Source organism: Polypterus senegalus, chromosome 13 (genome assembly GCF_016835505.1).
Source record: "Polypterus senegalus isolate Bchr_013 chromosome 13, ASM1683550v1, whole genome shotgun sequence".
Classification (NCBI taxonomy): Eukaryota; Metazoa; Chordata; class Cladistia; order Polypteriformes; family Polypteridae; genus Polypterus; species Polypterus senegalus.
In genome coordinates, this window is record NC_053166.1 from 115,074,842 (window position 1) to 115,102,218 (window position 27,377).

General features: G+C 39.6%; 1 protein-coding gene across 1 annotated transcript in view; it reads left to right on the top strand.

The window, feature by feature from the left end:
• Window positions 1–6,216: 6,216 nt before the first annotated feature.
• sncb (synuclein, beta) overlaps window positions 6,217–27,377 on the top strand; it is a 130,508-nt gene continuing 109,347 nt past the window's right edge. The window contains exons 1-2 of the mRNA XM_039775673.1: window positions 6,217–6,544; window positions 7,537–7,670. Of these exons, the coding sequence (XP_039631607.1) occupies window positions 7,550–7,670 (121 nt within the window). The 5' untranslated portion in view covers window positions 6,217–6,544; window positions 7,537–7,549. The remainder of the gene's footprint in view (window positions 6,545–7,536; window positions 7,671–27,377) is intronic.

Consider the following 27,377-nt stretch of genomic DNA (forward strand, 5'->3'; position numbering starts at 1 on the left):
ATATAACCACGCGTGCAAGTCATTACTTTGGCAAACCTTTGTCAAGCACTATAATACAGAGTTACATTCACAAATGCCACTTTAAACTTTACTGTTTACAAAAGAAGCCTCATGTTAACTATCTCCAGAAACATAGTTGACTTCTCTGAGTCCGGAGGCATTGGGATGGACTATCACACAATGGAAACATGTATTGTGGTCGAATCAGTGTTCCAGATCTTTTTTGGAAGAAATGGACACCATGTGCTCCAGATCAAAGACAACTGCTGTTATCAGCAACAAGTCTGAAAGCCAGCGTCTGTCATGGTATGTGTTTGTGTCAGTGCCCTTAGCAAAGGTCATTTATACTATTGTGATGGCAGCATTAATGGAGAAAAGTACATTGAGATTTTGGAGCAACATATGCTGCCTTCAAGACAGCATCTTTTTCAGGGACATCCATGCATTTTTTAACAAGACAATGCAAAACCACATTCTGCACACATTACAAAGGCATGGCTGTGGAAGAAGAAGGTACGGGTACCTGACTGGCCTGCAGTCCCAACCAGTCTCCAATAGAGAATGTGTGGAAAATTTTGAAACAAAAAATTTGACAACGATGACCACATACTGTTGCACACCTTCAGATGTGTTTGCTGGAAAAATGGGACAAAATAACACCTGAAACGTTTCATTACTTGGTATCCTCAGTGTCAAAATGTCTTTTAAGTGTTGTGAGAAGGAATGGCGACATTACAAACTTGTGAATGCTTTACTGTCCCAACTTTTTTTGTAATATGTTGCAGGCCTGAAATGCAGGAATGGTTATACATTAACCTTTGTGTGTTATTAATATTTTTGTTACTCAACTGGTATTCATGGGTCTGATACACCTGTAGTGTTTTTTGGGTTTTTAAAATAATAAAAACATAATGTTTTATGTCAAACTACATAACAGATGCTGACTTTTTCTCACTTACAACCAATAAAGTCAGTAAATATGTTTAATATTTACTATTAAGCTCTGATAGAGCACATTTCTCAATGAAAGTGCTGTTCGATTCCTGTTATAAAATTTGATAATTTGATTTTATAATCAAGATGTAAGTGGAATATATCATTAATACTGAACAAATATAAATGAAACAAGGTTTCCAGAGCTATTGATGTTTATTGTTTTGAATTGAAAAATTTGAAAGGTCATACAGGGTTACATTAAAATGATACAAATAGCCCGGTTGAACACAAATTTATACCATCTATACATCACATGAAAGGCAGACTTTGAAAGAGTGTTCCAACCAAATGTATTTTTGCACTTGAAGCATGTATACTGGGTCTTTCTGTCCTTCCTGGGTCCACAAACATCATGGCATTTCCTGTTGCAGCGACTGGTAGCAGCCTAGAATGATAAAAACTCTAGTTGTTCTAAAAGTCTGGTAACATCTCTAAGTGTCTCTATTCTTCACACACATATACTGTGTATGGTCAGGCTCACTTACACATACAGTATATGTATAAATTCGGTCTCAATCATACTTCTAGTTCTGGAGTTGGTTGTCCTGTGGCTCCATCATCCTCCTCCTGAATCCTCCTCACTATGGCTGCAGAGGTGGGGGCCTTTGGTATGTGTTGTCTTCTCTTGATTTTAGGTTCCTTGACCAGCTCTTGAAAATAGAGTCTTCTGTCCAAGATATTAAAAATGATTACAATTGGCCAGCGTAGGGTACTTCTTTTGCAGCTGTAACCACTTACAAACTTATTCAGGTTATCTATTCCTCCTTTTGTAACATTTTAATCCACAATGATTTATGGTTTGTGATGCTCCCCAACACAGATTTTTTGGTTCCTATGCAGCGTGCTCATAAGTGCCATATTTTTTCCTTTTCTTGGGTTGTAAGACACCAGGGATGTGTTCGCTGTAAACAGAAGCTTACTTGAATTGACAGGTCTGTTCTTTGTACTCATCAGCTGAGGTGGGAGCTCTGGCTTGTTTTTTTTTTCGTATTGTTCCTACCATTGTCAGCTTTGTCTTCAAGAGTTCCTGTCCCAACATGTGCAAAGTAAACAAAAATTGTCACATGTGATGTTCTGACCATGGAGTCCCTGAGTCAAGTTCAGGACAACCTGCATCCCTTGTTTTTTCTCCGGTGTTCTTCCAGCAGGCTTTCCAGAGTATGCCTGCATGTTCCATGCATACAGTAAGATGACGCAGCATCATGGGCAGCCCAGATCTTAATTCTGAAATTAGCAGGTTTAGATGGCATGTACTGCTTGAATGGACAACGGCCCCAGAATGGTATAAGCTGCTCATCAACAGTAACGCTGGTCCCAGGGTTGTAGCACTGCTAAAGGCGCTTTTCCACTGCATAGTACGGCACAGCACGGTTCAGTACAGCTCACCTTGGTTCGGCTCAGTTCGGCTTGGTTTGCGTTTCGACTGCAGTTTAGTACCGCTTTAGAGTGGGCGGGATTATTCACGTGTCGTTATAGTTGCGCGCCTCTACTGCTGTGACACCGTGGAACTTTTACAACAACACGCGAGACAACGACAACACTTTAGCTCGACGACGCGCAAGGTTAAGCATCTAAAAAAAGCACATCACTAGCTAACTTTTATCACTGTTGCAAAGCATAAAATGAACTTAACTGCCAGTGTAACATTAAAATGCTGATTCTGTATATTACAGATCTTCCACATTTTGCAAAAAAGTCGCCGCAACAGACCATCTGTTTGGACATTTAACCGTGCCTCAGAGTGGTGGGATGTGATTGTTCCCGGTTTTACAAACACTCAGTGGCTGGAGAACTTTCGAATGTCTGAAGAAAAATTCATCCACTTATGCAACAAACTGCGTCCAGCGATGGAGAGGCGGGACACAAACTTCCGCGTGTGTGTACCTTTAAAGAAAAGAATAGCCAGTGACGCAGTAATGACGATTTTCTCCAGCCAATCAGTGATCAGCAGAGTTTACACGTCACGTTTTGGTAACGGTTCGGCGCGCTTGGAACCTCGGCTGAGGTGGTACTAAAAAAGGGACCAGGTACCAGGTACTGTTCCCAGTGGAAAACCCCCCAAAAGTGAGCTGAACTGAACCGTGTTGTGCCGTACTATGCAGTGGAAAAGCGCCATAAAAGCGTTCCACCCACTTGTCCTACACTGACCTGATTGAAGCTAGCTTGTCTCTCAGTCGTCAAGTTGGTCTGGTGTCTTGGCTATTTAAGTGAACAAGCCTGGAAATATTGTGAAAGTCTTTCAGAGATATTGTTGCACTGAACATTTTGGCCAGTTTCTGCATTCCACAGAGTTACAGTGGACTCACCATTGGATCAGCAAGTATAAGAAGCCCAAAGTATGCATGTAAATTGGTTTGCTCCATTTTCTTCCATCTCTCTCCAAAAGTACACCTTCCCTCCAAATTAGTGCATTCTAAAATGATTTTCTAGATGGTGTCTAGAATATAAAGGTGAAAAGAAGACAGAATGTCATATACATGTGTGACTGTCATCTGTTTTAGCCCTGGTTGCATCCTTATCACATTGGTAGCAAGACACAGTGGCTCCTTCAGTGGTCATGAATACCATTCAATTTCATCATTTTTTGACATCCATATTTCTCCACTTGTCTGAAAGTCAGCTCTATCCTCTTCTTCAAACTCACATTCAGACTCCGAAAGGACAGAAACATGATCCTCGTACTCTGAAAATTCTTCATCTTCCAAAGTTAGCACTCTCTAAACATTGTCTTCTCTCACTTCTAACATGATGTCTAAGGTCATCTGAGCAGAGATTTTCTTTGACATACCCGATTGTTTTTGGAAAGAAGCCACATACACAGAGCTATTTATTTGTTGTGTCCCTCCCAAGTTCCATTTAGAAAAGAAATTTGAACAATCGGTCTGATGAGATTAGGGATTGTACATGAATGGGAAAGTTATTGTTGGAAGTTGTATGGGCATGGAGGAGTTGATGGGGTATCCATGGTTGAAGGTGATGTAAATGATTGGTATGATGGGATTAGGTTTGGCTTTACATTATATACTTGACAAAAAATTGTCCCATAACATGATCTTTAAAGAAAATGAGCTAAGGACATCAAATCTCTGGTTGAATAATTTTTTTTCTAGGAAACTATGGGGCTTCACACCCTGCTCGCTTCACTTGCCAACCCCCAGGCCTGCACTACGCGCCAGCCACTTCACATCTCTGCCACCCATTTATGTGGATTTCACTTTCACCAAACAACAAATCTTTTAATTCTCGCGGATACGCCTCTTCATTAGGAAGAAACACTATTTCTCCCTGATGGCAACATGAATTAGGCGATCTACAAGTCTCCGACTTAAAGTTTAAATCTGAACAATGTTTATATACTTCTGTCATATCACCTATGTCCATATATTCAATCTCTTTTCGCTGTTCCGTTATTTCCCTGAATAATAATTTCTACTATCATTTTTTTGAGACTTTTCGAATTTTAGAACTTTCATTATCTCTTGCCTGCTCTGCTTGTGTATCGTGCCAATGTTTTTGAACCTCTTTACAACATTCTACTTTGTCATCTAATCTTTGTCTTTTATTTCTGGCACCAGGCGTGGTTAAATGTCTTGGCATAAAGTCTCATCTCGTGGGACAAGAAATTGTCTCTCTGAAAAAGTCTTGTCTCATCCCAGGCTAAAAAGTCTTGTCTCGTCCCAGGATTTTTTTATTTAATAGAGAGGCATTGAAAATGGATCCCGATATTCACACAAGAATTAACAACTGAAATGAACTTTGCCAGAGAAAACATGAAATATCTTCAGTTCATGTCTGCAATGAAATAAAAGTCAAAGTAAATTTAAGAATCAATGCATTTTTTTTATTATTTGCATTTTCCGTACCATCCCATCTTTTTCTGATTTGGGGTTGTAAATTTTCATTCACAAACAAATTACACTTGCTGTTATTGTATATCCTTTTCCCAGTGCCAGTGCCAGGTTATTTTGCACCTTAGGCCAAGCTTATCAATGCGCCAATCGACAATTCGGTAACTAAACTGTGCGGCTGGGTCCCACAAACCCCACTCATTATGATCTGCACCCTAGGGGAATGTTTACTTCGCTGTAATTGTGGCGCTGGCCCTGCCTCTTTCACACAGTGTAACAAAAACATGCTTGCTGAAAAACATTTATATCCCCATATTTTCTTTTCATAACTTAATTCAACACATTTCTAAAATGTGTACTACCTTATGAAGCAAAAAAAAGAAGACCACAATTTTGAACCTATTATGATAACCTTTCTGTTTTCTTAACTGAGAGAGATGTAATTTCTGTGCTTGTATGTCGTTTAGGTGTGCCATGATTTAAGCAGCAAATTTTGTAACGAGCAGTGACTTAATTAGCTTCTGGTGCAAATTGTAGGCACTGTTACGTGAAGGCACAAAGCATTGTATGGAACAGAAGCTTTAAGGAATAGATCAATAGATCCTATGCGACGATGGCTAATTTATTCAGCCTGCGCAGTTATATGACTCTTGGGTATGCATGTTTAATTATTGTTCAAATGAACAAGGCCAATGAATAACTGACCGCTAATAATGTTTCATTCGATATGCAGCCGCATGGCACTTAAGCACGTAGCGTTCCGATGAGCCAGGTGTCACTTGGTGTCATTGCTCCGAGTCGCTGCGATCTGTGACCGCCACACCCCCACCCATCTCTCTCTCTCTCTCGCAGGCAAACACGCGCAGCCGCACTTGCCGCCGTCCCAGAAGATGCGCGTGTTTGCGCAGCTCAAGGTTAAACAGCGCTTAATGCGAGTGCTCGTGCTTTACACTACAGGAAAAAAGATCTCACATGAAGCAAATCACGGGGGAGTTGTAACCCCTTCTAAATAAGGCTGCACTGTGGTTCATTTTGTGATGGAGGGCAGAGTAATCTCTTGACGTTGCGCTTTATAAGACCCTGTAAGCTTTTGGACGGTTAGGACGATACATGTGTTTGTGCATATTTACTACTACTACTATACTAATATTACCCCTCCTCCTCCTCCTACTACTACTAATACTAATACTTATACTAATACTACTACTACTACTAATAATAATAATAATAATAATAAAGGTTGAAAGTGCAAAGCGCCATAAAAGAAAAAGATCAAAGGATGTAAGTAAATCTCCTTACATATTTCATAGTGAGGATGAAAAACCTGTGCAAAAGGCCCGAGCAGAGCGGGAGGGGTGGGGTGGATTGCAGTTGCAGTGTCGCTGCCTGATTGCAGGATTCATGCTGATGAAATCCTCGCACTACAGGTTTATAGGGTGCCTGTCTATAGGGGGAAGCTCATTGCAATATTAACCACGCAGAGCCGTTATATATAGGCTGACATCTTCGAGAAATCAATGGCAGAAGTGCTCTGATTCTCTGTGCTCAAACATAAAAGAGACCTTAGCCATTGGCTCGGAGATAAACAGAGGGCCCCGTGTAGCGCTGATGTTATTCTGAGCTCTCCGCGCTCCCCCCGACGATATCTGTGACTATAGCTAATTTAAGACGAAGAAGGAGACCTGCTCATTTGGTTAAAGGTGAGGCTATTTAATTCTACTGTAATATTGGTATTTGTATGCCAAAAAACATTTTTTGTATTCTCATGCTTTAGCAACACCGTGAATATTTTAACGTATTGCTTTTCCTTTTGCTGTAAGGTTGAAGATGTCACTAATTCGGAATGGGAGACATTTTAACCTCTCGCTTGCCCGTTTGATCGGTTAGCCTAACTACCGATATTAAACGCCTGAAATACGATTAGTAATAAAGGTGTCCAAGCAAAACTGCCTTGGATATAAAAACGGTATAAATGACGAGCTATGCCGAGCTCCGTAGCTTTTGAGCGTATACCGCGCATTAAGCCGGCATTTTGAAGAGGATGCTTGCCGGCGCGATCTCGCGTTTAAAGGTTGAGGTTTACTGGCTCATTAAAAGTAAAGCGGCAAACCCGAGCCTGTCTTGTGTAGACGTTCACGGAAATGGAAGCTCCGAAGGTTTAAAACGAGGAAGGGCAAGTAATCCCTACTGATGGATTACAGAAAGGGGTCAATCGGAGAAAACGCACTACCGATTAACCCTTTGACGTTGATGACACCACATAGGTTACACGCACACACAGAAATCTGTCACTTTGCTGCTTTAGTGATCGGAAAGCCTTCATCATTGGACATCACTCTAGAATGTTAATATTTTACACGCATGTGTTAATGGATAAAAAAGCCCCCCGCTGTTGAATATCTACAGAATAGGGATAAAAACCGTTAAAGGTGTCTAAGATGAGCACGTGTGTACGAATTATTCCGATCTCCACGGTATATTTTTAGCCTTACAATTATAACATAGTATGAGCAATCAATACACTTATTACTCTGCTCGGCTGCGTGTACATATTTAAGGATAATCTTATTAGCTGTACGTCCGTGTGTGTGTGTGAAAAATGTCTAACGTGGTTGCTTATTTAGTTCTTTGTTTGCTGATAGCGAAGGGGAGGTAACTTGCTTATTGATATATGTATTTCTCCCAAACCCAGCATAACAGCCAAGATGGATGTTTTAATGAAAGGATTGTCCAAGGCTAAAGAAGGCATGGCCGCAGCGGCCGAAAAGACTAAAGAAGGGGTAGCGGTCGCTGCCGAAAAAACCAAGGAGGGCGTCTTATATGTTGGTAAGAAGACTTCTCACATTGCAATCAACTGCTCTGCCCTTTTCTAACAGTCAACCAATAAATAAGCAGTCCCATGGTCCGCTATACCGTCTCTAGTTTTTACATATTACAGAATTGCAAGATCCAAAGGTGGAGCCCTGACATACCAACTTTGCTTGTATCATCCCGTCATTCTGGGTTGCGATTGGCTGAATGAAAATAAATTCTGTATAAACAGGCAGGAGCCAGAGGAGGGGTTGAAGGTAATGGAAGAACTCACGATCACGTGGACAAATGCAAATTCAGTCCTCTGGTCCTTGTACAGTAATCTAGTGTCGTACATTTTAATTAAAAACACCTCCTTGTGTCGCATTTATTGATCACGTATGTTAACTTCAATGCGTTTTTATATAGCGCCTCTCTCAGTGGACAGGATCAGATTGCCGCAACAGATGATTTCAGTTGCTTTGACAGGCGAAGTCAGTGGCGCTTAGGGCCTGGCGGTGGGGATGGAATGTGCATCCTTGTATCTGACAGTCTAACAGTTTTGCTACTAGGTGGGCACATTAACTACATATCACATATTCAGTTGGTGTTGAGAAAATGTACGTTTTAGTAAATAATGAAAAGATTTGCACAGGCTTTGTATATCTGTATTTTCGTATGTACAGAAGAATCGTTAATGGCACATGGTGACCAAGCACACATGTCCAAATGGTCTGCTTTTAGAATGCAGTTCAAAGTCCTCCATTTAACTCAGGTATGTCTCCTTATACAGCCTAGGGGTTGAGGGATGAGGGGGCAGGCTCCAAGGGAGAGGGACTAAGTTGTTGAATTATTCTCCATGGTTTGGGATGCTCCTAAACTGGTGACTGTTACAACTTTCAGCGTTACAGCCAGAATCACCATGTTTTTTAGGGTTTGCGTTATGGATGCTATTTTACTTTTACAAGTTGAGAAGTCTTACATCTAAATATTATAGTGATCAGAAACAAATACATTTGAGTTTCATTATAACCATTATGTGTTGCACAGTCATTTTTCGGTAAATTGTTGCTGCATCATTTAGGGACACTATGTAAACAATTCCCAAACACATACCCAAGTTCATCCTCTAAGTCTTTGTATTTTGATGGGAAAAAAATATGTAGGGAAGGTTGGCACATGGCAAAGGCAGTTGCCAGTCTAGAAAAGAGAGAGTCAAGAATGCACAGGTAGGGACTGACCCAGACCCATGTCCTGAGTGCTATTTAAAGGCCATTTCTTGACAGTCTAGATAAGGGAAATAAGTTGGGCAGGGGTTACCATCTTCTGTTTGTTTTGAGCTTATTTAGCAGACTATAAATTTTGCTTCCACTTCACATATTTTTTCTTATACAATCTGAATCATGTACATTTTATGGATTACCCATTTTTTAGTTTTGAGATATTATTCTAAATTGACTGTTTTATTTTCATTGTGCCACAATGCCATATTGTTCATCTTCTGAGGCTTTTTTGCCAGGATGCAATTTTCCATTGTCAGGGTACCGTATCAAAAATCATGGTGAGTGACGTCAACGGTATGATGAAATTTAAGCTAGTATTATGCTATTGTGTTTATCCAAAATTGTGGATAAATTTCCAACAACGCTTGCATATGCTTTCCCTACAAAATTACTGGTATAAGAGGCTTTTGCAAAGCAAATCTTGACGTGATTTGGTTTTATTTTGCTTTATTCACACTATTGAGTCATTTTTTTGGTCATAACATTCACCAAGCCTTTTAGTTACATTTCTTCTCCCAACCCTTTACATTTGAGGCAGAACAGTGGGAGGAAAAGTGATGAGAGAGAGTGGCAGTGAGAGTGGGCAAAGGAGAAAATGGAGAAAAGGGAGTTCTACATTTTGTTTTGGAGGTGGACAAATGAGAGAGCCACTGCATGATGTAGACAAAAACTGTTAAGATGGCCACAGAAAGCTGCAAATTTGTCTGTTTATTTTGAACTTTGAATACCTCGATTATGCAAGAGCCTTTAGAGATAATGAAGGGAGAGATCAAAAAGTTAGTTGGTTATGAGGTCCCAGTGAAATGTACGATCCCAGGCTGAGAAAGAGCTTAACTTCTTCTATTTTTCTTTGAAAAGTGTCTCTGAAGCCCTGTGAAAGAACACAGAGAGGTCAGTATAGCTATAATCAAGGGATATGAAGTGTTCTACAACAGGCTTTGTAAGGTCTTTGATTTTAATGGCTCAGACTTGCTGCCTGAAATAGTCTGCTATTTCCGTTTCAGTCGTGTAGATGGCCGAACATGTTCTGCAAGAAATGTAATAGATGTTTAGACAAGCAAAAGGCCCATTGTTTTGAATTTACCAAAGGGACCAGATACAAAGGCATTGTTGGTGACATATTTACAAAAGACACAGTGGATCCTGCTATAGCTCAAAATGCCTGGTGAAGAATGTGTCTCTCCTGTTTGAAGTGAGCTATGGACAAGAAGTTTATGTAGGGTAAGTGGTCAACGGAAGGAGATCAAGGGACAGTTAGAGAAAAAGGCTCATGTGGAAGGACCAGTCTGCAGAATGAGGAACTTTTGTTTAATGACCTGTGAGAGAGATAGATATGTTAGGTTGAAATGGGAGGATCAGTGGGATGTGGGTTTAATTATTACGGTTCCTCTTAGAGTGAATGTTACGAGATCTACTCCTGGCTTGAAGGAGGGCCCTGTCCACAATATGAGAAGGGCATCCTCTGTCAATGAAGGAACTCCTCATTCTGGGTGCTTCATTACAGATGTCACCCTAATCACTGCAGTGGTGGTGCATTCTAAGGAACCATGAATGAGGTATCTACTGTATATATATACAGTACACTTAGGCACTTACACTCAGGGACAATCCACATTATATAATAAATTCCTCTGCCACCTAACCTAAAATGTTCCCTTATATCAAGTACACCGTAACTATTGCCTAGTAACAGAAATTATTCCACTGTTATGGACAATGTCATCATCATAATCAAGTTTAAGTGGACTCATGTTGGACTTGATAACTGAGTGGCTTCCATTCTTATCCTTTTAATAGTAATAATTCTTCACATTTATATAGCGCTTTTCTCACTACTGGGCGGAGTGGTGACTCTGAGCCTAGGGATTTGCACTGGCGATTGTAAGGTTGCCGGTTCGAATCCCGTAAACACCAAAAATGAGTCTACTTCGTTGGGCCCTTGAACAAAGCCCTTAACCTGCATTTGGTCTTTCCTGGGTATGACATCAATCTGCATCTAGCTCTGCATGTAGACCCTCCAATCTGCAGGGGAAAACTACAATAAAAAACCTCACACTGTTTCACTCCATTCCACTCCAACTAGTGTGGTGCTGAGGTGTCACCCATTGCGTTGCTGCACTTGGGTCTTGAGTTGGTTTATCCTGTGGTAGGTGTATCAGCGCATGCTCCTAACCTCTCTCACTACTCAAAGTATCCCAATTTATGCCTCTCCATTTTCTTTATGGTTTTCACCCAATCTCAGTTTTATTTTTAGATTTTTACCCACAAATGTTCACATCCTTACCTGCTCCTTGGTCTCTGTTGATATGCTGAAATTTGTTTGTTGGGTGTGCTTTTGTTATTTATTTATTTATTTTTCTGCATTTAAACCACTGCACCACTTTGTTTGGGAATTGTGTGCAACATCATTTTAACATGCAGATTAGAATTCATTTCTGCATGAGAAATCCTTGTAGATCATGCACATACTGCCTTATCAAATGCAGGAGAAATTGAAATGGTTGTGCAAACGTTTTCACACAAGCGTTATCTTCGTTATTCATGCCATATTATTACAAAACAGTTTGCAAAAAGGTCTAATTAAAATGATACATTAATTGTAGACTGCATAAAAATATATATAAATATGCTAATTAGACAATCTCCTTGATAGTTTATGAAAATCTATAAAACATCTGCAGTGTGAGAATGTAGCACAGTTGTTTCTGGGAAGAATTAATTACTGCTGCATCTGTACTTCTTATAGGTCAACATTATCTTATCTGCTCATCTAACCCAGTTGTTTTCTGCATAGAAATGTTTTGTAATTGTAGAAAATACGCTTTATTCTTGACATAACCTACCTAGGCAAAATGATGCCTTATATTTAGCTGGGAATCAGACCCTCAGTATTTGCATCCCCAGCCCTTTCTCAGTTTCAGTTTCCAGGCTTCATAAAGGAAGAGGGATGCTTCAAGTCCCTTGGTAAATTAAGTGCCATATTTTGACAAGGACTGCTCAGTTGTCAGATTTCCACTCTTTATTTCTTTGTTACTTTGTCCATTAGCTAATCCAAAGCAGATGGGTTACTTGTGCCTTTAAGCTATACTTTAACCGAGTGGACTGTCATGGTCGACCCAGCCCTTGGTTATGTCTTCCTTTTGCCATTATAATTAGTGGGCTGTTTCTTGAGGCATATTTGAACCCAGTTGTGATTATATTTAAACAGGGTCATAACTCCCTTGGAGGACTCGGGTACTGAGCTGTGTCTTGATTGCTGCTGCGTTTTGGTTGGTCTCATATCCTTTGTTGTTGTACCTTGGTGTTTTCCCAGCAGAGAGCAGTCAGCTCCACAAGCGGACAAGGTTGGGAAATGCACTGTGGAAAACTTAAGAAACAAAAGCCAAATATGATGCAAAATATAATTAATATTATTTAATCCTTAGCTTGCATTAAAACACCATTCAGTGAATAATCCTGTTCAAGCTCTGCTGAGAAACTCCCTCTGGATTTCCATCCATCCATCCATTATCCATCCTGCTATATCCTAACTACAGGGTCACGGGGGTCTGCTGGAGCCAATCCCAGCCAACACAGAGCGCAAGGCAGGAAACAAACCCCGGGCAGGGCGCCAGCCCACCGCAGCCATCTGGATTTCTACAGAATTAATTTAACTGCATATGTTAGGTCGCTCGCTCTCCTTTTCCCTTTCTCCGTGTCTCTTTCTCTTTTAGCTGAGGTGCTTTTGGGAGTGTGCAGAAGTTCAGAGGGTAGAAGGTTACTGAGGGCCTCAGTTCAAAAGTGCCATTGGTGAGATCATCAGCGAATGTGGTGCACTAGTGTGTCCAGAGTTTAGCACTGATGGGCTTCTTCATATGTCAGGATGTGGTAATGTGTGTTATAACATTAACATAATATAGATTTGACAAATGAAAAGAATCGCTAGTAAAAAGAAAGCTTTTGATGAAAATGTCTTGAAACAACAAACTTTCTCCTGAAAGAAATACTTTGTTCATAGACAAATACAGTATAATAGTGAAAACAAAAACACAAATGTATAATATATAGAATAAAAAGAAAATGAAGCAATGCAGTAATAGTTAAAGCTGTAATACATGAAAAAAAATTATTTCTTAAGCAGATTGTGCATATGAGTATCAAGAGTATTAAACATACAGGCTAGAATGATATGAGAAATGTTGAATGAACTTCACTGCTGCCTACACTTGGGCTACAATTTAGACCTCATTCCTTCAGGTAATAGTCTTTGTCCAAATTTGATCTCTTTGTCCCATCTGGCCGTGTTTTTGCTTATTCATTGGTTACTGTTTTAGCCCAATTGGTTTATGGACATTTACTCCTATAATTACAGTATGTCCCTGTGCCACAAAATTTTTTTTTCCTTCATTTGAAATTAATACTTTGACATCACTGTCATCCTGCATTGCTCATGTCTCATACTGCTCCACCACAACTGCAACAGATAACAGATGATTCTAGCTATGTCAATGGTCTAATGGCATCTTTTATTGGCAGCATTGTGAATGGCATCCTGGTTCTGAATTCTGTTTTCAGTTTTATTTTTGTTTTTGATACAAAAACTTTCATATGTAAGAATTAAGATGCTGCATATCATAGAGGAGAAATCTAGTAACAATGCAAATACACTGTTCAGAATGGAGCAACCTCTAAATGTTTCATAATTAGGCCAAAACCTCACAGGTATGCACATTATGTCCATAACGGACAAAAATGTATGCCTTGTGAAGAAATGATTAAAAAAATATCAACTGGTTTGGTTTTTGGATCACTCTAATATATATATATATATATATATATATATATATATATATATATATATATATATATATATATATATATATATATATATACATATATATATATATACATATATACTGTATATATATATAGTGGTATATCAGCCCTTAACCTTAACCCAAAAGCTTTTTCAGGTGCAGCACAACACGTGCACAAGTCATCAACAATAAGCTCAGTCCCGTCTTTCTTTCTCTCTCTTCTCTGATATCTTCACTCCTCCACTCGTAAGCTCTGTCCTTCACCTTCCGACTCCGGCTCCTCGAATAGAATGAGGCGGCCCCTTTTATGTTGCACATGGATGTGGTCCATGTGCACCCTGATGATCTTCCTGCAGCACTTCCTTGTGTGGCGGAAGTGCTGCATGGACACCCAGAAGCACTCCAGATACACTCGGATTCTCTTCCGGCAGCACTTCCTGGTGTGGTAGAAGTGCCTTAGTCCAGGTCTCTGGAATCTTCCAGGCATCTCCTGGTGGCGGCTATGGGCCCCAACTGGGTTGAGCTTCCCAGCTTCAATCCCATGACCCCGAAGCAAACCAGGGAGGCTGACCTCTTGTGTCCCGGGGGAGGTATAGTGTCTCTCCAGGTCCATCCATACTCTAGGCATCCTAACTGGGCAAGAGCCCCATCCATCCACCACAATATATATGTACAGTGCATCCGGAAAGTATTCACAGCGCATCACTTTTTCCACATTTTGTTATGTTACAGCCTTATTCCAAAATGGATTAAATTCATTTTTTTCCTCAGAATTCTGCACACAACACCCCATAATGAAAACGTGAAAACAGTTTACTTGAGGTTTTTGCAAATTTATTAAAAATAAAAAAACTGAGAAATCATAAGTATTCACAGCCTTTGCTCAATACTTTGTCGATGCACCTTTGGCAGCCCAGACTTGAATCCGATTGAACATCTCTGGAGAGATCTTAAAATGGCTGTGCACCGACGCTTCCCATCCAACCTGAGGGAGCTTGAGAGGTGCTGCAAAGAGGAATGGGCGAAACTGGCCAAGGACAGGTGTGCCAAGCTTGTGGCATCATATTCAAAAAGACTTGAGGCTGTAATTGCTGCCAAAGGTGCATCGACAAAGTATTGAGCAAAGGCTGTGAATACTTATGTACATGTTATTTCTCAGTTTTTTTATTTTTAATAAATTTGCAAAAATCTCAAGTAAACTTTTTTCACGTCATTATGGGGTGTTGTGTGTAGAATTCTGAGGAAAAAAATGAATTTAATCCATTTTGGAATAAGGCTGTAACATAACAAAATATGGAAAAAGTGATGCGCGGTGAATACTTTCCGGATGCACTGTATGTATATAGTGGGGGGAAAAAATATTTGATCCCCTGATGATTTTGTAAGTTTGCTCACTTACAAAGAAATGAACAATTTCTAATTTTTGTGGTAGTTTTATTTTAATAGAGAGAGACAGAATATCAACGAAAAATCCATAAAAAACACATTATATAAATCAGAAGTTTACTGGCAAACTTAAGACGGGCTTGTACTTCTTGAGCAGGGGGACCTTGTGGGCATGTGTCTGTCCTTTCCTCATGGTTGTCTATATCTAGGATTTATTTGCCACCTTCCTTCCACCAAGGAACTGTTACTTCAGTTCCCCGGTCTAAACTCAATTTCAGTTTAAATTATTCATTCACTTTATCATGAAGGCCTCTTGAGAATCATTTCCATGGTCAGAGCTTCTCTACTGTTGAAAATATTTCAGACTCAAGACCACAGGACAATCTAATGGACACTTGTCTTGCTGCACCCATGAGGCAGAAATCCTCCTGAGCCAAATCTCTTTTCTTAATATTAAAAAGCTCTTGAGGTTCATTTGTGGACACCCATGCTGTCCTCTTCTCCCATATAGCTCCATATCCCTATGGTTTAGGTACCACATCTCAAAGACTTGTTTATTTGGTTAACTGGCAATTCTAATTTATCTCTGTGTGAATATGTGGATTAGCGTAAAGAGTGTTAGATGGTATCCACATACTTATTCTTACAAGATCTGTTTCCTTGATATTCATGTATTTGTTTCCATAGACTATCGTGAAAATGTTCTGTTAAATGTGCCTTGGTCTCCAGTTGCTCTTCATTATTAAAAATGGTGGGATATTTCAGTCTCAATAATTCTTTTCTCAATGAAATTTTGTAACCTTTAAGACCCTGAGACTAACTGTTTATTAGTTTATTTTATGTATTGTCTATTCTGTAGTAACAGAAAGAAGCCATTCTTTCAAATACTAATTTGAGAAGCAGATGGTGACATTTACTCTGTACATGCATAAGCTTTCTGGTTTATGCTTAGCAGGACTTAATGCCTGCAAGAGCTGCGATGGGCCATACATTATTTATCTTGAGTAGTATGCTGCTGCCACTTCTCATTTTGTCTCAGAATGTCTATCGTGCTTTTTGCCTTGGTTGTTATGTAATATAACTTACAATATACAGTATATTTAGAAAGACTGATTTCATATCTAAGTCAGTTGTCAATGTTACGTTTTAAATTGAGAAGATTCATTACACAAAATTAAATGTAAGCAAGTACCTTCGTTGGAAATAGACTTAATGGAAAAACTGTCTAAGGTAGTGAGCAATTTCATTTTTATATAGTATTTCACTATTCACGATGAACCCCAACCCCAAGCACATAACATATTTGTTATGACACAAGAGATGTTTTCTCCCATGTATGTGGTGGCACAGTGGGTAGCGCTGCTGCCTCGCAGTTAGGAGACCTGGGCTCGCTTCCCGGGTCCTTCCTGCTTGGAGTCTGTGTGTGTTTCCTCTCACAGTCCAAAGACATGCAGTTTAGGTGCATTGGCGATCCTAAATTGTCCCTAGTATGTGTGCCCTGTCTGGGGTATTTTTCCTGTGTTGGCTGGGATTGGCTCCAGCAGACCCCCGTGACCCTGTAGTTAGGATATAGCGGGTTGGATAATGGATGGATGGAGTCAGAATGTAGTTGAAATTCATAGCGAATGTGGCACTAAACAGCTGGAGGTGTTGATTCAGAGGAAGTTTATGGATGGATGAAGGTTAGATATTAAACAGTGGGCAACTGCACGGATTTGTAGTGTGTCGCTGATTCTTCTCTGCTTCTGCCTTCTTCCCGCCAGTGCCCAGTAGAGGTGAATATCAATGTTTATTAAAGCCACCTGAGACATTACCAGATTGAACTATTCCTGGACTTTAGTGAGACTAGCTTATTCCCACTATAGTGTATGTCTCAACAAGCACAATCCATTTATTTCCCAAATGCATTTTTATATCAAAGCCTCATTCAGGATCCTCAGAGTCGACTAAATATCCAGAACCTTTGGTCTCACCATTCTGTAGACATTCATGAACTTTATAATGAGGTCATTTTCTACTGCATCTTTTCCAAACATCACATAACAATATCCTTGTCAATGTGGGTGGCAAGTAACTGCTTATAATTCAGTTTACAGGTATTCTTCAAAAAAAGCTAGCCTTGCAAAGTATACCTTTAGTTGTGTGCTTGTGCTCTTCAGGGAGTCGTGGGTGTAAATAGCCTTATTATACAATCATCTTTTACTAGTATTGTTTTTATAATTAAAATATATGGACTGTATATTTTAAGGTTAATTTACATGCCAGTTAGGTGAATTGGCATTGTGATGGAAAGGCCCCCCTGCCTTGCTCATAGTGATTTCTGAGAAAGGACTCTAGCTGCTCCATGATCCTGCCCTGGAGAAAAAGGCTAAGAAGAAATGTAGAAATGGTTATGTTATGGAGCCCTTAGTTCAATGCTCTGCAGTAGGCTGGCACCCTGCCCGGGGTTTGTTCCCTGCCTTGCGCCCTGTGTTGGCTGGGATTGGCTCCAGCAGACCCCCATGACCCTGTAGTTAGGATATTATGGGTTGGATAATGGATGGATGGATGGATGGATAATTCAATGCTTAGCTCTGTTGCCTCATGGATTCAGTGTGCTGGATTTTAGTCCTGTGCCTGCAGTTTTCATATTCTTCTGGTGTCTATGTGGGGTTTTTTCCAACTTTATCAAATACATTTCCAGATTGGTCCAGTTTTCTGCCTTACACCTAGTGTGAAATGTTAAATATTTTACCTTTAATTTAATTTCTGCACTCTAAGTTGCATTTAATGTGTGAAATATGAGAAAAAAAGACAGTTCTTCTTTTTCTTGTTGTTAGTATTATTATTATTTGATATCAGCAGTTGACCCAGAAATTTTATGTCTGTTTCATTGTTAACATATAAGCCAATGCAGTAAATGCCCTATGATCTTATAAGGGCCTGAAATGGGAACTTGCCCAATTAAGTATCTTAGAATGACACGTTCAAATTTCTCTGACACGTGCTTTGATCCTGTCATTTACTGGAATACTCCTGAAATAGTCAATATGTGTCAAAGAGGCTAGTGATGACAAGGTCTATCCATCCATTCTTAGAGGGCTTCAATTTCCCCAAATACAAGGTAATAATATTGCAATCATGTTAAATTTTAACATAGGAAGAGATTAACTGTGATACTTTTTTTTTCTAATTCCATATACTCTTGTTCAGCGATTTCTGTACACTAAATGGGTCATTTTAATGTTGTTTCACATGTTTACATGTCATAATTAGACAAGCTTGCTTCTTGGTAATAATTTAGCTGTTGCACAGCCAAGGGTCTAACTGATAAATTCTAAAGAAATTTGCACCAAAGATGAAAAAAGCATAGAGCTGTTTGACAGTCCTTAAAGTAAGATATAAATTTAAAACTAAATGAATTAGTCAAGATTAACTCAACAATGGATGGTTCTTCTTTGCCTAGTTCTGCATTTTCTGGACAGCCAGTGTCACAGAAGAAAATAATCTTTGTTTGACCTGCATTTATCATATATAGTACTCATGTGGAAAATGTATAGTTGATTTCAGGGAGGTTTCAGATCTTGTTGAATATGTTTGCAGATGTACAGATTTATACATTTAGAGGGTCTTACAGGGAGTCAGTAGTCTGATTTGACAGTTCCCAGTTTTTAGGTGCCAAATCACACTGCCAGCACCAGTGACAGCTTGCAGATGCATGTTAGTAGGTTTTGTGAAATGTTTAGTTGATAGTGTGAGAAGCTGATATTGCGAGGAAATCGCTCCTCTTCTACCGAACACCAAACATAAAGATATGAGCAGTGAAAAAACATCAGGAGGGCCTATCAATTCATTCATCCATTTTCTATTCTGCTCATTTAGAGTGACAGGGAATTGCTGCTTATGACCAGATCACTTAAAATGATCTGCAGTTTCCACACAGTAGGGATCACAGAAGGGTTCTAGGGAAATACATAGTACAGGTTATACAAATATAGGCTCTGAAGTAGAGAGAGGTTGATATTTTATCTTTACAATACACAACATTCTGCTCCTGACCTACATTCTCTTCCTCTCTCCTATCTTCACAAGCATGCTGGTGGGTTTTTCTCCTTTTCTCTGTTTCCTTGCCAGGTCAGCCATTGCCTCCACTTTTCTCCTGACTGTAAACTCACCTGGCTGAGGGAAGGCATCTTTTAAAGTGCAGTCCTTGAATACTTCTGAGGACACGGCCAGTTGCCTAACCAACAGTTCCAGGTCACTGCTGATGCTATGGGGAGTGAGACAGCAGTGCTATCACTCCACCACCGTGACACCCCCATGTGTGTAATTATTAACAGTATTCATTATTTAAACGAAATTATATGTAAAATGTAACATACACACTTTAATGCATTTCATCATGAAAGTGGTATCAAGTACAAATCTAAAGATTCTAAATGTGCAGAGAGTTGGAATATCATACATTTAGTTTGTTCTGTGTGGTGATCTATTGCTGCTTGCCGCTGCTGTCAGATCCAAGAAGCTCGTAGCGATTAAAAACTGGGATGAGATTTACGATGGTCTGCATTAATGATAAAGTAAACTATGAGGTTAAAGTTGACATTTCGAGATTAAAGCCGAAATTTCAACTTTAATCACAAAATACACGTTTTCACCGTGTCCTCTATTTTTTTCTCAGTGGCTCAAATACAGCGCTATACATTATGTTGCTGTTGTTAAGCTGCAAAAAAAAAAAAAAGACGGCACAAAAGATGGTATATGAGACTTTTAAAATGTATCGTGTCATTGCGATCGGGAATATGCGACGCTTGAATATAAAAGCACCACGAATGCATCTGTATGTCGGCATTTTGCTTCACCACATCGAAGCATTCATCCCGTAGGACCTGCATAGAGGCTTTCTGTCACATGTAGATAGTAAACAGAGACACTGACGTCACGTTCCGACTTTCAGCACAATGCGCCCCCTGACTTTTTGCTGGTACTGCAACTCGCGCACGCGTCACGCTAATTTCTGAGGACCTGCTCAGAGGACGCGTGAAATGAACGCTGGGAACGTGACAGCCATGATGCGGGCGCGTACGGATTCTAAGCGTGAAGTATAAACCGAAACTAATAGGTGGTCTCTGTCCTTCTTTGGGCACTTTCACTACGTTCATCTGGAATTGGAAATCACTTAAAGGATATCTGCTTTGCATTCTATCGGGGCAGTGGTCCTGACCAGCTACTGGAGGGCACAAGGGGTTTCTGTGTAGGCAGTGGTCCCAACCATATCCCACATGGCACAAATAAAAATTGTGCAGTGCGCCTCTGTATCCAGCTGACCCTTCACATTGGGTGGGCATCACAGAGTTGAGCAAATATGGACAAACAACAGCTTTCATATGGGAAAAGAATACCTTGGTAGCTTTAAGAAGTCAATTGAAATGAGAGCAAATATCTGAATGGCCTCATATCATTTGCCATTCCATTTAATGGATTTATAAACCCCACTTAATCCATGTCATATTTAAAAGAGACAGGACACTATCCTGGTATCATCATGTAGTTTTTTTTTTCAGCAATATTTTTATAATGATTTTCTTTCTACTTTCCCAAGTGTGCTGGTTATTTATTCCATTATTTACTAATTAGCAGATCTGACTCTAAAGTAATAATTCTCTGTCTTTATATAGCGCTTTTCTCACTACTCAAAGTGCTCAGCAATTGCAGGTTAAGAGCCTTGCTCAAGGGCCCACCAGAGCAGAGTCCCTTTTGGCATTTACGGGATTCGAACCAGCATCCTTCCAATTGCCAGTGCAGATCCCTAGCCTCAGAGTATTTGCAGCCTTTCCTTAATCAGTATTGTTTGCCTGTGTGTCTGCTGCGTTTGTTTTTAATTGTCATTATTAGGATACAATGAAGAGAACATACTACACAGAAAAGGGCAAAATAACAAGAAAACAAAAAAGGAGACTTAAGCATTTAAAGCTATAGCAAAAATAGAAATATTTGTGCTTTTCAGAATACAGAATAAGAGAAGATAAAAAAGACCAGGTAATTAAATAAGATTATTTATTATAAATATTACCAATTATTGTGAATCTGGTCGGAATAAAAACTGACACCCATGATTTTTCCCCAGGACTGAATTTGGGAACTACTTGGTTAGAGAAACCAGCTTATTGGTCTCCAAGTATTGCAAGGTTAGCATGTTAATATTCTCTTCTACCTGTGATTCATGCTCTTTTTGGGCTTTAGATGATCCCTGGTGTACTAAATATATTTTCAGAAACCCTGAAAATTTATAGTCCCTTATAGTAAATGTGATGAAATATAATTGTAAAATTATAAATAATATGAAAGAAAGCAACATGCTATGGCAGCACACTTCACGGAAGGAAGGGTTTAAGAATCGAGACAGTGCAACAGCACTAGTGCTAAAGAGTGTTGCCCATGAATGACCAGCACAAATTAAAACTGGCCATCAGGTAAAAATATTTGCAGACCCCTGCCTTAATGTGTTACAGATTTATCTGGCTACAAAAGTAGTTTTAACTTGTACAAAAAAACAAGCATCTCATCCCTACTTCAAACACAACAGCTTACAGGCATAAACTACTGTTTCAGTAATTTAAGATACCTACTTCTTTGTATTGACTCACATTTTGGTCCTTCATGTGTTTGGCTAAATTGGTTATCCTAGCCCTTCTACTTGGTGTGTCCTCTATGTCAGTTAAGTGTGCTGGTGAGGTCTCTAACACTGCTGAAATTGCCATCTTATTGAGCAGGTGGACACATGGCAAAGAGGTGCTCCCCTAGCACACTAAATGGGTCTTGCCTAAACACAGAAGGTTAAATATTTAGACACCACATGTTTGGGTCCTAGAAAAGAAAGACATGACCCTCATGCAAATGATGAAAATTGTCCCTGTTAGTTTAAGTTGACCTCTGTTTTGCCACGTCCCATTCTGAAGACTTCAATGAGTGGTAGTTGGATGGGGCTGCAACTCTTGCCACAGCTATTGGTAGCCTATGAGGCTTCATAGTCAAATATCAGAACAAACTGGAAGAACACTCATAACGTAGGAAATGATAACATGAACATTGAGTACTGAAACAATTTTTAAAGGTTATGACTGATACTTATCGATATTTTGATACTTTTGTTTCATTTTCAAAAGTTTCAGTTTCCTTGTGGGTCTAAAACTGTGGTATGTGTTTCTTGAATAGGTCACCTAAAGCCCTTTTTTACCCACCTCACTGTAATCACTACTTACTACAGTGTTCTGAATTCTCAATCTTCATGACTCACACATTCATCATCCCTCCATCCTCTGACATCCAGTGTGAAACTCTTTTAGTAACTCATTGTGGTGTCTGAGGTGAGGCTCCATGTAGGTAATCTCCTCACATTAGAAGTTTGTTGACCTGACTCACTGCTTTTCAGAGGCAGCTGGAAATGGAAAAATTACTAACAGGCTAGCAGGGAGCACAGTAATGAGTCAACCAGAGAGATTAGAGACAGGTAGGGAGACAGGCAGCTACAATCAGTAACCTGATGGTAATTGGGGGAAAGCAGTGCTTATCCTAGAAGGTGGCATAGACATTGATAGGGCAGAAAGTGTACTAATATATAATCTGTTAATTTATCAACAGGTAGGTTGTAGTGATTATTGATTGTAGGCCAATGAGGAGTGAAATGCCACACAAGCCCACAGTGCCCATTCTAACAGATATGCCAACATCATATTGATCGGGAGGCTGTGGGGTGTTTATGGTATCAATGTGATGACTAAGGCTGGGAGTTGTAGGCCATGGGTGTTTAGTGACACATTGGTCGGAAGGGAATTCAGCAGCAGTTATGTCAAGAAAACAAAATGATTTATGGGGTATTGTACTAACAGGTATAATAGTGAAGCACAGCAATATTGTTTTGAGGCTCAATAATGGGGAGGATATGGATGAGTCCAGAACGTGGTGACCAGAACAGAGTGCTCTAATTTGTATGCCAGGGAAACATGGTGATTGGTAGAGTGGGGAATGTATGTCAAGTAAAAGGGCACTTAGGGAAGTGTGGTAAGTAGGCTAGTCAGGTGGGGATATACCGTAGTAGCAGGTAAACAGTGAAGGTGACAGGTAATCAGAATGGGATGCAATCTCGAAAATGTCAGGGAAGCATAGTGATTACGAGGAGGTGGGGTGGGAGACGGCAGGTATTGTTTCAGGTAGGCCATGTGAGTATAATGACACCTAGGCTACTAAAGAAGCACAGTAGCAAGCAGGCCACAGAAAGGAGGTGACAAGTGTGGAGCAATGTAGCAAAGATGTTAATGAAGCATAGTGGTGTGTAGGCCATCTTTAGGTGTACTAATGATTTGGTCAGGAGAGTGAGATGCTTTAGAAGGAATGCAGAACTATGTTGTATGTGGATTTGCTACCTCCACTCATTGTACACTTTTATGTAATATGTCAGTCTCATATACACTGCTTTCTATGAATTCAAAAGGACATTAACCCTGCAGGAGGCAGTGTTCTGTGTTACTAAATTTGCACTATAGGATGTTTAATATTTTATTTATTACCTTAATTTATTCTAGGAATAAAATCATTGCCTTAATTTGCTTGTTTTTGCATCATAACTTATGGGCTTTGCAGAAAACTACTATTAAAGTCTTGCCAAAAAAAAACCAAAAAATGCAGTATTCAAAAATAGGCTTGGGAAAAAACTAAGTAGCATTATCAGCCGTAGCAGCAGATAAACTGATCTGATGGCAAATAAAGCAAATTATCAAAGACATGTGTTGTAATACTGTATTTTTAATTGTTTACTGTACTGTTTTATTTACAAGTTATCACAATAATAAATCTGAATTATCCATAACGCCATAATGAAAAATCTCTCTTTTTTGTGCTTTTACTAAAACTCATATTACTCGATTCTCATGATTATCTAGGGCTGATCACATAAATGCTTAATGTTAACCTCAGTACATTTTTTGAGTGGCCATATTCAATACTAATTGCCATTCCTAGACATTATTGCTTGTGGAAACTGGAGAAAATGTTGAATAGTCAAGTAGCTGCAATTAATTCTAAGAAACACTCTCAGGCGAAGAGCCATACAAATGAAGCCTGTTTGCAGAAATCTGTGTGACCCACTTGGCAGGCCATCAGAAAATATAAGTATGACATATTATCAAGAGGTTGTAGTTGCTCTGCTAGCTATCTTCCCTTGCAGCCTCACTGTAGCACCTTTCCTCTCAACTTGCCTAACCTATCCAACCTTAATAGACCCACCATGCCATATCATATCATATGATGGTGCCATGGTTAATACTGCTGCGTTAGAGATTAAGAATGCCAGGTGTGAATTCTGCACTCAGGTTATTTTCTGTGTGGAGTTTGCATATTCTTACTGTATCAATATAGGTTTTTCGCTGGGTATTCCAGTTTTCCCCCCATATCTCCATTGTAGGTTGCAGCGTGAGTGAGTATGAATGTGTTTCTTGAAATAGACTGGTGCACTGCTCAGGGTTGTCTTCTGCTTTATGCAAAGATATATGTAGACCCCAATCCTGATTTGGATTAAAGGACAAATTTGAAATTTTTCAAGTTAAAGTTATTTCTTCACAATCATGATATATATATATATATATATATATATATATATATATACATTGCACTGACCCTCATTTTGACATTGCATATACTATATTGCAAAGCAGTGTATCCTTTTCATTTTATGGTAGACAAAAGCACAAAGGAAAACATTGTTGTGATATTCACTCCGCTTTAACTTTGACTTTTAGATAGATAGATAGATAGATAGATAGATAGATAGATAGATAGATAGATAGATAGATAGATACTTTATTAATCCCAAGGGGAAATTCACATATTCTAGCAGCAGCATACTGATGAAGAACAATATTAAATTAAAGAGTGATGACAATGAAGGTATAACAGACAGACAATAATTATGTATAATATTAACGTTTACCCCCCGGGTGGAATTGAAGAGTCACATAGTGTGGGGGAGGAACAATCTTTTCAGTCTGTCAGTGGAGCAGGACAGCGACAGCAGTCTGTTGCTGAAGCTGCTCCTCTGTCTGGAGATGATCCTGTTCAGTGGATGCAGTGGATTTTCAACTATTGACTGGAGCCTGCTCAGTGCCTGTCTCTCTGCCACAGATGTTAAACTGTCCAGCTCCGTCTCTACAATAGAGCCTGCCTTCCTCACCAGTTTGTCCAGGTGTGAGGCGTCCCTCTTCTTTATGCTGCTTCCCCAGCACACCACCGCATAGAAGAGGGAGCTCGCCACAACCTTCTGATAGAGCATCTGCAGCATCTTATTGCAGATGTTGAAGGACGCCAGTCTTCTAAGGAAATATAGTCGGCTGTGTCCTTTCTTGCACAGAGCATCAGTATTGGCAGTCCAGTCCAATTTATCATTCAACTGCACACCCAGGTATCTATGGCACCCTCTGCACACAGTCACCTCTGATGATCACGGGGTCCATGAGGGGCCTGGGCCTCCTAAAATCCACCACCAGCTCTTTGGTTTTGCTGGTGTTTATTTGTAGGTGGTTCGAGTTGCACCAAAGTCCTTGATTAGTTACTTATGCTTTTTCTCCTGCCCACTCCTGATGCAGCCCATGATAACAGTGTTGTCAGCGAACTTTTGCATGTGGCAGGACTCCGAGTTGTATTAGAAGTCCGATGTATATAGACTGAACAGGACCGGAGAAAGTACAGTCCCCTGCGGCGCTCCTGTGCTGCTGACCACAATGTCAGACCTGCAATTCCCGAGATGCACATACTGAAGTCTGTCTGTAAGATAGTCCACTATCAATGCTACCAGGTATGAATCTACTCCCATCTCTGCCAGCTTGTCCCTAAGGAGCAGAGGTTGGTTAAAATACCAAACTTATCATTTAAGCAGATTTAAGAATTTAAGAATTGAACTTCCCTGCAACCTTGCTGTCGATTAAGCAGGCTCGTAATATAATATAATATAATATAATATAATATAATATAATATAATATAATATAATATAATATAATATAATATATAAATATCTACACGTGGAAGTGTGTGTGTCTGTCTGACCCAGAAGTGAGAAGTGGAGTCAGGATAAGGGCTCCACCTCTGAGGAAACAAAACTCACTTAGCCACTAATAACACAAGCAAGGCCAGTATATCAACATAATGAAACTTTAGAGGAAAGACAAAGTCGCTTAGCCACTAACATTGGCAAAGCAGTGTCCCTTTTACTTTTCCTCCTGCCGCTAATGCACAAGCGATGCAAGCACATCAGTGAAACAAATCCTTCTAGGAGAGAGACGCCCAGAGTAGTTCCTTTTAATTACCTTACATCTTTACAGTTCAGTTTTTTTTCTGACGATTTCAATAGTTTCTATGACTGTGGGCTTTTTACAGCACGGGCTTACACAGCTAGTATAATATAATATAACCAGTAACAGAGCACTGCATGATAACGTTGATTTTCTTTCTCTGTACATTTAGCATTCGTTTGCTCAGAGGTTAATGCACTTGCTGCTCCCTGAGTAGCTCTTCTTTTCTCCCCCCTAGCGGCCCGCTTCTTCTCTTTTTTCGTCGGCATCTTTTTGCATTAAAACTGATTAAGTCAGTGTTGCAATTACTTAGTACGTTTTCCTTCATTTTTCACTTAAGCTGGCACTGAAGTCTTCAATCTGCCTCAAGAATGATATATTTAAGATATGAAGGGGTAGGGGAAGTGACGGCGAAGGTGATAGGGATGAGAACAGCTCCCCTACGCATGCACCACACCTGGCTGCTGCTGAGAGTTGATTCCATAATAAAATAAAATAAAAATTGAAAGAGTAATAAAAATCGTCAGCCCAAAAGCGGATAGTAGACATCAAGTAGTATATGTGTACCGATTTTCAGGTCAATAGTTCTAATGATTTGCGAGATTTAAAATCCTGGACAGAAAAATGCTCAGCCATGGTAGCGTATAATATAATATAATATAATATAATATAATATAATATAATATAATATAATATAATATTGTTAATGCTGCCCTGTCATATCTTCAAGAGACTGGGTTTGAATCCCAGCCTAGTCACTTTCTAGTTGTAGTTCTGTCATTATGGGTTTTTCTCCTATATTCTAGTTATCTTAGTTCAATCGACAAGTTTAAATGGGCCTGTAACAGGACCTATAAAAAGTATGCACCACCTTGAACGTTTTCACATTATATGGTTAAACAATGTTGGATCACAGGTTATTTCATTTGGCTTTCACTCAAAGTGAAAGTAGTAATTAC